This window comes from Mytilus edulis, chromosome 6 (assembly GCF_963676685.1).
Source record: "Mytilus edulis chromosome 6, xbMytEdul2.2, whole genome shotgun sequence".
Classification (NCBI taxonomy): Eukaryota; Metazoa; Mollusca; class Bivalvia; order Mytilida; family Mytilidae; genus Mytilus; species Mytilus edulis.
In genome coordinates, this window is record NC_092349.1 from 63,861,154 (window position 1) to 63,876,469 (window position 15,316).

The window sequence follows — 15,316 nt, forward strand, 5'->3', positions numbered from 1 at the left end:
ACGTACATAATACAGAACTCGATCAAGATATCGTCATCTATGTTATATTTGCCTATCATTTACACACTAAATGATAATATTTTTTTAACATAAGGCAACAGTTTTTCGACGTAAACATTTCAGAGCTCGATCAAGATGACGAGCAAAAACTTATGGAACTCCAAAGGTATCATAATAAGGTGTGTCCACAGGTCATCCGCTATTCATGCATTACATGCAATTCGAATCCACACTCAGTCAAAATTACAAAATTGGGAACGTTCAGTCGAATAACCAATCGGGCGACTATATAAAAATAAAAAGATGTGTTATGCTTGCCAATGATGCAACTTTACACCTATAACCAAATGACGGAGAAGTAAGCAACCGTATATCCCCGTAGGGACTCCAACAGTATGCAAAAATCAATCCCCCATACCAACTAGAGGGCCTAAAATCATAAAAAATAATGTTAAACAATTACATCAAAAAGTTAATGACCTGATATGTGTACAAACGGTAACCAAAATTATAGGCGATATAATACAGTCACCAATAGTTGTGAATTTCACCATCATGTTGGTCTCTTGTAAAGAGTTTTCTTATTGGTAATCATGCCCTTTCTTCTTATTGTTATCCTTTAGAAATGATTCGAAACACTTTATTCTGCCAGGTATACCATGAGACATCTTTTGTATGTCATATAAAAACAGGAAATATCGTTTCCATACATTTCATGTAGCGGATTGGAACGGGTTTAAAGATGTTGACATACAAAAGTCAGGAGAAACTTATAAACAAGGAAACATCATTAATTAACTATGGATGAATTTATGAATACGCTTTTGGATAAGTTATTATTTTAAACATTCATTACTGCATATGATATGTAGAAACTATCAAAATTGGATAACATAAATACTAAAATATTTAGAAGTGTTTTATTAGTTAAAATGGATGAACTGCAAGTGATTATATGACAACATATGGTCAAATTTTGGTACCACAAGGTGGTGGGACTCTCCCGACCCAATTACAAGTCTGTATTGCTGCATCAAATACCAAATCTGTAAAATAGATTTCAAACTTTTGTAATAACATAAAGATATAATATCAATGGATTACATGTATTAAAGAAACAATTAAAAGTACGTATCTAACTTTTTATTTTGCGGAACTACAATGTGTGTTTTCTTTCGTTGACGTTGTAGTCGTCAAAGTTATCTCAGTTATTGACAACTGTGTCGTCATCTGTTTGAATGTTGTAAAGATATTTTTTGGGAGCCATTTAACTTTCATTCTAGCGTCACTGATGTCTCTTTTGTATATGTAACGTGCGCGTGGTCCGGATTTTTTTTGTCTATTGAGCCCCTTTTGGTAAAAACAATCATTGATGAAAGATGAAAATATCACATTGGTATGTTATAACTATGTTGCTTATTTATATACAGCTATACCCTGCAATCCTTTAAAAAGTCATTGAAAAGATCAGGGTGATTTCCAAAACACGTATGTTCAACGTAATATAAAGTATGCCTAATCTTATAGTTTCTTCGTTTCAGTTTGTAACCCGGATTTTTTTTTTCTCTCAATCGATTTATGAATTTCGAACAGCGGTATACTACTGTTGCCTTTATTGGGCAGTAGTGTGTTTGTTCCTTGTATAATGTATATAAACCGCCAGAAACAACTCACTTGCTGCACAATGTTGATATCCTGCTAGTTTCCCGCTATAACAAACAGCAAACGAAGTACAATTGGTTACTAAATCAGCATAATCACCATCTGCTTTACTTGAACAGTCATAATGGTATCCACCACATGGTAAAGCGACATTACTTGGTCTACAAAAATATATATGTTGCACTTGTCTTCTAGTGAAATGAAGATTATTTGTAGAAAAAATAAAAAAAAAGATCGGTTGAATTCATTGGTCGCCTCTGTCTAAATTGAAAACAAAATAAAATTGAAGTAAACTATTATATATTTATGTTAGTTTAAACATATTTATTTAAACATATGTATTTAAAGTAGATTGGGAAACAAGTTTTGCAACTTTTATTAATCCCTTTCCACTTTGCCGCTTTCCACTTTGCCGGTGCGAGTGGTGTCTTGTAGCGGCATTAGCCTGCTCTTTTTCAAAATCTACACGGGTGTCTTTAACGTGCAAGAGATATGGCTCTCTCTTATCACGGATCAGCCATTTATCGTCCCCTTCCGACGGACTATCATCGTTTCCTCAAGACCATACTCGCAAATGGTTTCAAGGGAGAGCCGAAAATTCAGTTCCTGAAATTGTCATCCCGTACGGGAATTGAACCAGGAACCTTTGTGTTAGTAGTCCGATGCACTAACCACTACACCACGGCTCTCTCATACATTTATGTTATGTATATGTAGCTCTTCTCCATTACTATGGTTATGATGAAAAATAGAACAGTAAATTGTTAAATTTATCGAAAGATTTGACATATGTATCTTAAAATATAAACATAAGTGATGTTGTCTGTTCTATGGTCGGGTTGTTGTCTTTTTGACACATTCCCCATTATCATTCTCAATTTTATAAGTGAAGATCACATGAAAAAGTGGCAAATAAATTTAATAAAAACACAATGTTGATTTCTGTTTTGTTTATATATAATTAGTCAGTAACACGATTGTTGCGTACATACATGTCACATTTCCGCGTCACATTGTTGAAAACAATTTCTAAAGCTGGAGGTGTAGGACAGTTGTGGACTGCTGCAGTACCGTTGATACATGCTTTATACGTCTGGCAATTTAACTGGTAATTACCATCTTGTAGTCCAATACAATCCGCAGAAAATGACACATCTACAAAATTATCACTTTATGTCAAATAAGTAAATAGCATGATATTACACACTGCTTTCACACTAGAATATCACGAGTTTAGAAAAACATATTAACGAGATCAATAGATAAATTTAACTTCTGAAAAAAAATAGGGAATAATGCCACGCATTTAGAACACGACAGAACTACAGAACCGTAAAATATTTCAACAAGGATGAAGATAACAATTGGCCATCAAAACCTTAAGTCGATGAAAATCAAACAACATCATGACCAAAAGACAAAATGTAATTCAAACAAAACATTACACAGCACTATACAAAAAGTCTTCGCGATCCTCATCAACAACTGGAGAAAATTCTTGTGCTTATGAAAAACTATATTTTATGTTAACCAGACAGGCTTGGCTAGTTATGAAACCCGGTTTAATTCACAATTTCTAAATTTAAATATGACTGCGCCAAGTCAGGAATATATCAGTTGTTATCCATTCGTTTGATGAGTTTGAACTTTTTATTTTTCCGTTTGTTTTTTTATTTTCCGTTTTGAATTTTCCTCGGAGGTCGGTATTTTAGATATTTTACTTTTAACAATTTAACGGACAGACAAATGAATAATTACTGTCACATTACTAAATAGTTATATGCATTTTTAAATAAATTTTGGTGTTGATAATCAGGACTTAATCATGAACAATGTAGTCAGTGGTATGGTATGGCGTAGGTAAAAAAAACAGTACTCTTTATATCTAATGATCATGTATTTCTGGGTTTAACTTAGTTTAAACGCTCAAAGCCGAATATTTGATATCCAAGGATGTAGTATATGTGTATAGATATAAGAAGTTGTGGTATGAGTGCCAATTAGACAACTCTCCATCCAAGTCACAAATTGTAAAAAAGTTAACCATCGTAAGTCAATTTACGGTCTTCAACACAGAGCTTTGGCTCACACCAAAGAGCAAGCTATAAACGGCCCCAAGACGACTAGTTAAAAACGGTCTCACTTATTAGCTGCAAGAAGAATTTTAGCGACAAGAAGTGACAAAAAGACTATTAGCGACAAGAAAAACGAATTTAGAGGCATGAAAGTTAATATTCCATAAATAGATATAAGTTTAGATATAGAAAAGGTAATTATTTATCGTTATATAACGCATCACACGATGCTACATTTGTTTATCATATGTATTACACCAAATATTACGTTTCCCCTGTCATATTACTTGTGTTTTAGAACAATTATATATTTATCTTAAAATTTGTTTGGCGTTCTATGTATAATATATATACTAAACTGCATGCAAAAAAAGTATTTATGCACCGTAACGATGTCCAGAAAATACAGACATAATTTGTGAAATTGAATGAACTGAAATAATTGAAATCAAACAAGAGGCCGATATTAAAAATCGTTTTATTTTGTGTTTTGCCTCATTAAACGATATTTATCATGTTTATGCATAGTTTAAATGTTGATTTGAATCATTCAAATAGAAAAACTAACGGTCTAATCTATATAAAAAAAAACGAAAAACACTTATGATCCACATCAACAAGCGACAAGCACTGAAAATCAGGTTCCTAATGTCCATCAGTTCGTCTGTCCCGCTTCAGGGCAAAGTGTTTGGTCAAGGTACTTTTCAGTGTCCAGTGTTCTGTTGTTTCCTTGTTTTTCCTCTTACAGTTTATGTGTTTCCTTGAAAGTTCGGTTTTAGTTTGTAACCCGGATTTGTGTTCTCTCAATCGATGTATGACTTTTGAACAGCGGTATACTACTGTTGCCTTAATTTTTGAAGAAGTTGAAGTTAAATCAACTTGAAACTTAGCGCATATGTTCCCTATTATATGATTTTTCAAATTTGAATACCAAACTAGAGATTTGACCTAAATTTGACGCTCAACTAAACATAGAAAATGATAGTTCGAGTGGGGCATCAGTGTACTATGGACACATTCTTGTTTATCAGGAAGGATCTTTGAGCAATTGCATCTTATTTTGTGGTAAAGCTTGATGAATGGTAAATAAGATTACATTTAAGAACTATTTTAATTTCACCAGGTCATTAAAAATAAATCTTTTATATTCATTACAAAAGACATAAAATATTGGGTAAAACAATTGAAATTCACAGTCCTATAATTCTCGGTGACAGTCCGTTAAAACTGTACTGACCTCACATCCAATGATTGTAGTGGCTTCTTTCAATTCCCAAAAATAACTAGAATGAAATTCAAAACAGTGTGGCTGTGGCCATTGATTGACACATTAAATTCATCCATTGACTGGGACAATTTACGTGAACGTTTGTCTGTAACGACCACTGTTCACGACGTACCTACGATAGACATTTAAACTGTGGGGTCACCAAAGGTTTCTTAACGCCTTTAATTATAAAATAATTCGAAAAATTAATCAGGAATGACCTTTATGTTTTGATTTATATAATTGATATAAATCAAAACATCGTGTTATTTCTGATTATTTTTTCGAATTACTTTATCAAGGTGTTGAGAACCTTTGGTGACTCCATAGTTTAAGTGTCTTTAAAAAGTACATAGTGAGCAGTGGTAGTTACATACAAACGTTCACCTAAATTGTCCCAGTCAATTGATGAATTTAATGTGTCAATTAATGGCCACAGCCACACTGTTTTGAATTTCATTCTAATGCAAAACCATTCAAAAAGAAAAACTAATGGTCTAATTTATATAAAAAACGAAAAACGAAAAACACTTATGATCCACATAAACAATGTTAACGACAATCACTGAATATCAGGTTCCTACTGACAATCCGACCGTCTGTCCTGCTTCAGGTTAAAGTTTTTGGTCAAGGTATTTTTTAACTTAGAGATTGATACAGCGAGAGGGGCATCCGTGTAATATGGACACATTATGGTTTATCATTTAGGAAGGATCTGTGAGAAATTTCATCTTTTTTGTGGTAAAGCTTGATAAATGCAGGTCATCAAATTACATTTAAGTACAGTTGTAAGTTCACCAATTCATTAAAAACAAATCATTTCTGAGACTTATATTCATTGCAAAAGATACAAAATATTAGAGACAAAACTTGATATTGCCAGTTCTATAATTCTCGGTGACTGAGAACTGGCCTAACGTAGAATGATTGAAGTGGCTTCCTTTAATGTAGAAATTTATCCTAACAAAAGAAAAATAATGAAATAGTGTATATAAGTAATATTTAGAAATTACATTACATAATAAACTCAATCCTTACCATAACACAAGAAGATTAGGAACAAAACAGCTGGTTTGTACTCCATTGCTTATTCTAAATTGAAATTTAAGATAAGTAAAAGGGCAGACGATAACAAGTTCACGTGCACGAACTTCGTCTGGAATTATCAAAGTAATGACAGATTACTGTCCTGGGATTTCCCGTTCTCATATCGAAAAGGCCACAATTGAATATAATTGAATGACACAGAGTTCAAACCAATGACCGATTTCAGTCCTCATTCTGTCATGGCAACTTGAATGTAAAGGCATGTCATAGGGTTTTAATCAAAAGTAATCCCAAACGATTAAAAGAATGTCACAGAGTTCAAAACTAATATGAAACCACATACTTTCAGGTCGGTAGGAACCAAATTTTCATACAAAAAAATCCATGGACCTGTCGGTACTGCGAAAGTGAGTAAAGCAATCGAGTTGAGATAAACAATATTTATCGCAATTTTACCTATGACGGCGTTGTTAATTTCATTGACAACGGTACGATCGCTCTAAATTTCTAAAGATAGTTTTTGTTATCACTTTACTGTGCTGAGAAAGGAAACTATCAGAAAGTAAGATCAAATTTCGGTACATAACATAATACATATATACCTTAGGATTATTTAATATAGAAAAAAAGAAGATGTGGTATGATTGCCAATGAGACAGCTCTCCACAAGAGACCAAATGATACAGAAACTAACAACTACAGGTCACCGGACGGCCTTCAACAATGAGCAAAGCCCATACCGCATAGTCAGCTATAAAATACACCGTTTGATGATGTTGGTTTCTTCCAGAAACAACTTTACATTCATACGGAAATACCAAATGCATAAACAGATAACTTTGTTCCATAATAATTTTTTTAATTTATATCGTTTAATTTTATCTTTCTGTTGGTTTTTTTTTTTCGTGAACCATGTGAGGCAATTGAGAGAATAGTTTGGTTTAGATTTACCATAACAATTTATATTGAAAAGAAACACGATAAACTTTACATATTTTTTTCCCTGATGGGATGGTCGGAAGTACATAAAAGATTTTTTTGTTCAGTAAAATTCTGCAATATCGGTGTATAAATCATTTCTGTTGTGTAAGGTCTGCAGTTGTACTTAAAATTGTTAGGGGAATTAGATTGCAAAAAAGTAAAATCACAAAAATACTGAACACCGAGGAAAATTCAAAACGGAAACTGACAAAATCAAAAGCTCAAACACATCAAACGAATCGATAGCAACTGTCATATTCCTGACTTGGTACAGGCGTTTTCTAATGTCTAATGTCTAAACCTCTCACTTATATGACAGTCGCATCAAATTCCATTATATTGACAACGATGTGTGACCAAAACGAAGTACCAGCAGCCAACATTGTGTTATAATCTTATTCACCATAAAAACAAACAAATATGTAACAAAGAATCATAACAAGAAATATAGACCAAGCAGACTAAGATAAGATTTGAAAAATGATCATAGAACAATATATAACACAATGACGGGATGTATTAGTACAGAGCCACTTCGTATGTATCAAAGAAACACAAAAAAGCATATTAACAAATCACATTGGCAAAAAATGAAAAACAAGAATACAAAAATTATCATAGAATAATAACACAATGAGGGGGGATAGGACCTTTATCGGAACTCCGGGATCGGGTGTTTTTAGACTCGGGATTTCGGGATTTAGCCTTTTGGGATCCGGGAATTCATTTTTTGAATTTCGAGATGTCGGGATTTAAATTTATTTAAAATCGGGACTTCGGGACTTCGTAATTTCCTCCTACCCCCCCCCCCCCCCCCCCCCCCCCCACGCACACATACAATGACGGAACATATAAGAAAAGAATCACGTAAAATGGATATAACCAAAAACAGACTAAATAGTAAAAGTAATATACATAGAGACAAATAAAAGATTGATTGATTGTTGGTTGCTTAACGTCCAGTGGCAAATATGACAAATAAAAGAGCTTGTTTATTATTCATGATATGTAGAAAAAGATGTGATTTTCTTCATTCAACAAAAGTTCCCCCATCCTATTTTATCATAAATAATTTTAATAGTTATATAAATTCGAAGGTCTGTTACAATTGTAGATTTGGCAGACTACCGTATAGCGAGTTATTTTCGCGGAGTGTAAAAAGTGTACATGCAAAGATTTGAATCCGTCAAAATAATAGCCGCCAAAACATTTCGTATACCTTTTTCAATGAAAATCGCGAAATTTTAAACCAGCGAAAATAACCCGCTATACGGTATAACTACATTGCTTTTATTTGAAACAGTAACTGATACTCATGTATTATCCAAAATCTTATCTTTAACAAGTTGTCTTGTAATAGTCAAAAGCTTTTCTACCTCCTTTTGGGACTCGTGTTCATCATTGCATGTAAATATTCGATGATAAGTTGCATTTGGTAATGGCACAATCGGAGAAAAACAGGATCGGATTATGGCTATGGAAATTAACATATCCGTGGTCATCCGGCGTTAAACAAATGTTTTTTGTCAATTGATGCTATCGGACGTACGCGCAAGCGCAGACTACATATTGCAGATTTGAATTACATGTTTTAACGTTGTTTTCTGTCAGTTTCATTAGAATGGAGATAACAATATTGTATTTTAAGCTCCGACGGCATCAATTGGGGATTTGATGGTCGCAAATACCCGTTTACTGTCTCCGCTAACGCGTCGCCAGTAAACTTAATTTGCGACCATCAAATCCCCAATTGATACCGTCGGAGCTTAAAATGCAATACAGTTATCTTCTAAACAATGGAGTCCGGAAACTTGTGATTGAAAGATGTGGTTTTTTTTCAAAATCTGTAACTTGTGTTTTCCTATACTTTAGTAACTGATCGTTGATTTCATTTCTAAGGTTTAATTGCAAGAATCAACATTATTTCCGTTTTCGGTCTCTCAATCCTTTTTTACCCACTTTACATATTTTATATTATAAAGCTGTCTCATTGGCAATCAAACCAAATAAAATCTTACAGGTTTTATAAGGACAGACGGACGGACGGACGAACGGACGGCCGAACTGATGGACCTACAGACCAACGGACGCGCAGACTAGAAAACATAATGCTACTATTGTAGGTGATACATAAAAACTAGGCAATTTCAACTTCATAATTATATTATACAAGTAAAGTTATTGCGATTTAATGATTTTAATACGTCTCTGTTTAATGGAGACAAAACAAACAACACTAAAAGATTTATTACAAACTGAAATCAAAAAGCAGTCACTGATGTATTTATTCAAGAATTGTCATGGGTTTTTTCACTGCTTCCTTTCGTTGTATTTCTTGTTTGCCGAAATTTCATCCTGAGACAGTCGTTGGAATGTAATGCCCACATGGAGGAAGTACATTTTGAGGCCAATTGCAAGTCTGAAGCTTAAAATCAAATACCAATCCTACAATAATACAATATGTTTTTAATATTAAGATGATTTTCATTAATTCTGTAGATTCATTATTATTCGTTGGATACCAGTTTTCGTTGATTTCGTAGGTATAGAGGAACCACGAATTTAAAAGTTCAAAGGAACCCAAATGTTCGATAAGAATGTATTATATTGTATATGCGGACTTTGGCAAAACCACGAAACAAATATTCATAAAATGAAAATGGGTTCCCACGAAAATAAATAAATCCACAGTACATTGAATACTAATCGAAAATAAAATGACAACGTCATGGACACAAAAAAAAAAAGAGAAAAAAACAAACAAATAATAGTACACAAGAAAATAATAATGGTTGAGTCTATTAATAATTTTTCTAAACAAAGGCGATATATGGTAGGCACTTGTCTTCCTTTGGAGACCAACGGCTGACCTCTATTTGCCTTATAAGATTTCCTTTGACTGCAAATTGTATCTCATTGAACATTTTGACTTTTTGGAAGTATGTAAAATGGACTCTTTATATAAGAGTTCGTGTTTGTTTTAACAACTTTCCGATTTTCAAGATGTGAGTGAAACAATTAAAGAGGAAAATATCCCTACCTCTTTAATTTATACATCTTATACAAAAAATTGACGGTTGTGTATCTTACAAGTGTAGAAAAACTTCAGTAATAAAATATGGTAGTCGTAACTATCACGAATTCAGTCAATCTTTTCTTGATTATTCTGGAAATTCTTCATGCATGAACCACATCAATTGCTCCTTAAAATACTTCATAAACTAGAATAATTATTCTATATCATGTATATCACTAAGAAACACCGACATGCATGCACGTGTTTGGCTCATTAGATAATGATTTTTGTCTGTTTCGTATACTATAATCAACGAAAAAAATATTCTGACGTACCTGGAGTACAGGAATTGTGACCAAAGTAGGTTCCAAATTGACATGTGTAGTAGGTATGACAAGTATTAAATAAGTCGGGATATCTGGCATCTGGTTTGTTTGTACAGTCCTCTAACTTTCCACATGGTGGTCCTACATGTGCTGGCCTATAATTATTATTAAGCATTTCACGTTAATTTCATAATCTGTGTATTCTGACATTAAGTAAGTTACCCCCTACAAGATTTGCTGATCTATAAATATTATTTCATTGATAATTGAGTAAGTAAACAAAATATTGTATTTTGATACTTAATAAAGTTTGCAATCATTTTATATTTAGTCCCCCAAAAAATCTTGTCAAAAAATCATGTAAATTTCAAGCGGTCTGCTCGAAACTGTTTTCTCTTTAAACCTGATACAGGCTAGGACTTTGTGAATAATTGTTACTTACGCAATTTTTTGTTCGGTAATTGTATAGTTTTATTATTTGATAGGTTTGCATTATTGGTACAATGTACACATGAATACCAAGCTTTTGTTCGGTTGATGCAGAGACATATATACACATGTGTATATGTGTCTCTGGTTGATGTAAAGATTAAGCATTTAATTTAGATAGGTTTCACCTAATTAGTTACAATGTACTTACGTATCACAAGTTTTTGTTCGGTTATTGTACACTGTATTAGGGTCCGGTGGGTTTGGACAATTAGTTACCTTGGCAACACCACCTGTACATGTCAGATATGACCTGCAGCCTATCTCAAACACTCCATCACCTTTACCTACACAGTCTCCAGCAAAAACTGAAAAGAATTTAACCATTTACAGTATTTAAAAACATTAAATGTCATATTGATTAAAATCGAATGCAAGGAATTGATTGATTGATTGATTGATTGATTGATTGATTGATTGATTCAAGTTAAGCATCACGTTAACACATCTTGGCTACGACACAGCGAGCGATTTCATTTGAAAACTATATGACTTGGGATGGCTGTGTAGGAAATGACATTCTAGTATTTCGGAACATATCAAAACTATAGTTTTATTCATTAATTTTTAATTCAAACAATCCGATTGCAAAAAGCAGTCAAATATATAATATATAGATATATGAAGATGTGGTATTAGTGCCAATGAGACAACTCTCCATCCAAGTAATATTTATAAAAGTAAACCATTATAGGACAAGGTACGTCCTTCAACACGCAGCCTTGGCTCACACCGAACAGCAGGCTGTAAAGGGCCCAACAAATTACTAGTGTAAAACCCTTCAAACGGGAAAATCAACAGTCTAGGTCTAATCTATATAAAAAACGAGAAACACTTATGAACTACATAACCAGACGACAACCACTGAACTTCAGATTCCGTTTATAGAGTTGCCAATCTCAAGCATTGTTTATCTCTGGTCGTAATCATGAACATCAAAAGCGTATTTTTATATCGACAAAGGCATGAAAAAAATAAAATAACCGTAATTATTAAGCTACTGACTACTAGTATTTAAACCATAAAACTTCGCTTACCAGACACTGGAATAATCAGAAGAAAAATCGTATACAACATGGCTGTCTGGGAGTACGACAATATGTTAATGTATTATCTTTAAATGACCCAGGAAGTTCCCATACCGAATCTTATCTCTTGCAGAATTATGAAACATTGCAAGCGTCATGTCTGTATGTACTTACCTTAAAAACGTTATCATTAGTTTTTCAATAAAACAGTATTTTTCATGTATAAATGAGTAATTATACTAGTATTTATTTATTTTTTTATTTTTTTATTTTTTTTTTTTGGGGGGGGGGGGGGGGCTTTATAGCTTGCTGTTTGGCGTGAGCCAAGGCTCCGTATTGAAGACCGTACTTTGACCTATAATGGTTAACTTTTATAGATTTTGACTTGGATGGAGAGTTGTCTCTTGATCTTCTTATATCTATGACCTTATTTTCAAATGTGTTGTTTTTATCTAAAATAATGGCCAGATAGAGACATTCATAAAGGTTGACGGGTATAGAAATATGGTATCGGCTGTGAAACCTGTGCTTCATGTATATGGGGGGGGGTCCGTTTGGCTGTGTTGGATTTATAAATAAGCAGTCGGGCCCAATCGGGATTAGACCGTTAAACCCATTATACCTCGTATAGCGAGTTTTATGCTACCTGCATATCAAAGAAACTTTATGTACCACCTCACTGAATGGTCCGTAGAGGCCTTTGCCGAGACCTATTTAATCATTAAAATTGAGAATGGAAATGGGGAATGTGCCAAAGAGACAACAACCCGACAATAGAAAAAAAACAAAAACAAAACAGCAGAATTTATTGAGAGAGCTCTTCCTGAAATGTACGAAATATATTCAAAGTATATTTACATACCTGATTTCACTGACCATGCCGTCAAAATTAATTTGGGGGTCCGAAAGAAGCGACAATTTACATACATGTTTATATACATTATTTATATTTACATAAAATTACGCACATGTTTTGTTTTGGGTAAATAATGAACTTCAGAAAAAATTCTTTAACAACATTATGTTTAGTGCAGGTTTTCTGTCATTGTGTAACAGTTTTAGATAGGACTCATTGGGGGGAAAACAAAGAACTCTTTTTTGTCAGAAAACACTGTCAAACATCCAAACATATTAGCCACACGGATCTGTGTCCACACTCATATATTTCTTAAAATAAAACCCAAAACGCAAAATGGGAAAAAAAATCATTATTTAAGGACAATTAATGTTTAAGAGTTGATTTCTAATTAGATTATCTTAATTAACTTATTTCTTGGTCATATATGGCTGATCTATTTTCACTAACATTTTTTGCAAATCTATAATACTTTTTATCGGTCAAAAAACAAGTTTACAGTTAATTTATTTAATGACAATTTGTTACACCTGGGACCAGACTTACATGAATAACATTTCATCAGTCAAAAACAAGTTTACAGTTAACTTATTTAATTACAATTCGTTTGCATCTGGGACTATCACTAAGACTCACATGAATAATAATGTCTCTTGGTCCCATGTTGTCTAATCCTTCATCTAATTTTTAAATTCAAAGACTAATAGCTAGGTTATTTTAAAACAACAACATTATTTTATTTAAATACTTATTTTATTTCCTTACTATATGAATAAAAGTCTTTGGTGGGTGCACTAAAATAAACATTTTACGTTATGGTGTAGAAGTTATACCCTCAAGAGTGATCAGTAATGGATATCAATATTGTTACGTATTCACTAAACATATAATTTTGTTTACCGTATACATAGACGTTACGCACGATATTGCGTCTCAAATGGTAACGTATTTTTTTTTAACGTTTTACGTCGATTAATGATTATTGGGGATATGTTTTTATTTCGCTTGCTATTTTTGTTTTGCACATCAATATGGATACTTCTTAATGTATAGTTGTACTGAATATACATGAAACATTTCCCACTGAAAGTATTAAAGTAAGCAACAAACAACAAAATATATCGTACTTGCGTAATGCATGTATTAATCCAAACTCCGTACAGTGATCGTTTCCGTTCCGGAACCTTTTTCCTTTACTCCATCCATTAGTGTAGAGTAGTATTCGGGACCGTATGCGGATCGGAACTGGAACTGCCGGGGAGTTTGGTATAAATCTATATGAAATGAGAAGATATATACGGTATGATGAGTACCAATGAGACAACTCTCTACTGTAGACCAATTGACATAAAACGTAAAAAAAAAATGCAATGTTTCCAAATTAGATCCGAAAAGAAAGAAGATACATATTTTGCTTTAATTTAAAAAGTTTGACGGGACTTACAAGTTAGACGGGTCTTGTCATAAAACTCAATTTTCTTTCTTTAAAAACGGAACGATTAAATTAAGAAATGAAAGGATTGTCAGAAAAAAAAGTTTAGTTATATTCATCTTATATGTTTATAAGCTTTGTATGATAAGGAGAGGTATATAGCCACGCATCAGGCCGTATGAGTATTTTGAAAAAGTACGTATACGGTTTTAGACCGTACGCGTACGGTCGAAATACTCATACGGTCTGGAACATTTACATATATATACAATATTACTGAAAATGCGTTCCTGTAACGACCAACGCTATATTTTGGCAAAAACAAAAAGTGTTCATTATGGTCAGATTTAGGAAAATGTTTAGCGATCAAAATTTATAGGTTTTAAAATACATGTATAAGATTATATGATATTTCGTTTGTGTAAATTATGCTCATAAAAGTACATAGATAGACCAAATCAAAATCGAATTTTTGCAGCACTCACACCTCATATAAAAATGCAACGGTTTCTGGCAAATGCCTTGCTAGATGTCCAATGTCGGACTTCGCCGCTTTTTACAAATAAACTGTCATTTGCGACGTTATTTATTGAAATTTCAGATTTGTTGCATGCTAAATAATGCTTTTCCGTAATTGTTCTTTAACTCTACATAACAGCTAAATACTTTTTGATAATTTGCGTAGTCAATATGACTTCGTTTTCAAAGAAATGAAATGTCTTGCAAGTTTGTCCACTGGACAATTTTCATACGTTTTCAACATTGTCTATTCGGGACGCTATTTATATATGGTGAATTCCTCAGATAGAATTTTCTTGATAGTCAGATGATATCAACAAGACCATAAAGTATTAAAAAAAATCCGATGACTGGGGTTGTTCGTTTAGATGAGGTTCGGAAGTTGTGAAAAAGTTGTGTATTACGATAGGATAAAACATCATCTTTTTTCAAATTTTCAAATTTTGGAAGCTTAACACGGCGATTTTTGTTTATTTCTCTACAACAAGATTCATATGTATAGAAAACTTGAAAGGAAAAATAAAATTGGGCCTGGTGCGTGGCTATATACCTCTCCTTATCAAACAAAGCTTATAAACATATAAGATGAATATAACTAACCTTTTTTTCATGACCATA

The 15,316-nt window shown here is 33.0% G+C and overlaps 2 protein-coding genes across 2 annotated transcripts; both read right to left on the reverse strand.

Annotated features, from left to right (window-relative positions):
- Positions 1-906: 906 nt before the first annotated feature.
- LOC139526562 (chitin-binding domain protein cbd-1-like) lies at positions 907-6,184 on the reverse strand. Its single transcript, XM_071321721.1, has 4 exons — positions 6,043-6,184; positions 2,655-2,817; positions 1,675-1,823; positions 907-1,046 (listed from the first exon to the last, which is right to left on the reverse strand). The coding sequence occupies exons 1-4, from the start codon at positions 6,086-6,088 to the stop codon at positions 970-972; spliced, it is 435 nt and encodes a 144-aa protein (XP_071177822.1). The 5' UTR covers positions 6,089-6,184; the 3' UTR covers positions 907-969.
- A 3,080-nt stretch (positions 6,185-9,264) lies between these two features.
- Positions 9,265-12,015, reverse strand: LOC139526577 (chondroitin proteoglycan 2-like). The gene is made up of 4 exons (XM_071321735.1): positions 11,901-12,015; positions 11,015-11,171; positions 10,384-10,529; positions 9,265-9,477 (listed from the first exon to the last, which is right to left on the reverse strand). The coding sequence occupies exons 1-4, from the start codon at positions 11,938-11,940 to the stop codon at positions 9,383-9,385; spliced, it is 438 nt and encodes a 145-aa protein (XP_071177836.1). The 5' UTR covers positions 11,941-12,015; the 3' UTR covers positions 9,265-9,382.
- Positions 12,016-15,316: the final 3,301 nt, after the last annotated feature.

Bases quoted from the DNA above. Each gene is read 5' to 3' on its own strand.
- LOC139526562 (XM_071321721.1), bottom strand. From the start codon at position 6,088: ATGGAGTACAAACCAGCTGTTTTGTTCCTAATCTTCTTGTGTTATG. The intron at 1,824-2,654 runs GTATGTACGCAA...ATATTTTTGTAG, and splicing joins GTGACGCGGAAATGTGACAT to ACCAAGTAATGTCGCTTTAC. The intron at 1,047-1,674 runs GTGAGTTGTTTC...TCTATTTTACAG, and splicing joins ATATCAACATTGTGCAGCAA to ATTTGGTATTTGATGCAGCA.
- LOC139526577 (XM_071321735.1), bottom strand. From the start codon at position 11,940: ATGTTGTATACGATTTTTCTTCTGATTATTCCAGTGTCTG. The intron at 11,172-11,900 runs GTAAGCGAAGTT...AATTCTTTTCAG, and splicing joins TCTGATTATTCCAGTGTCTG to TTTTTGCTGGAGACTGTGTA. The intron at 10,530-11,014 runs GTAAGTACATTG...TAATAATTATAG, and splicing joins CGAACAAAAACTTGTGATAC to GCCAGCACATGTAGGACCAC.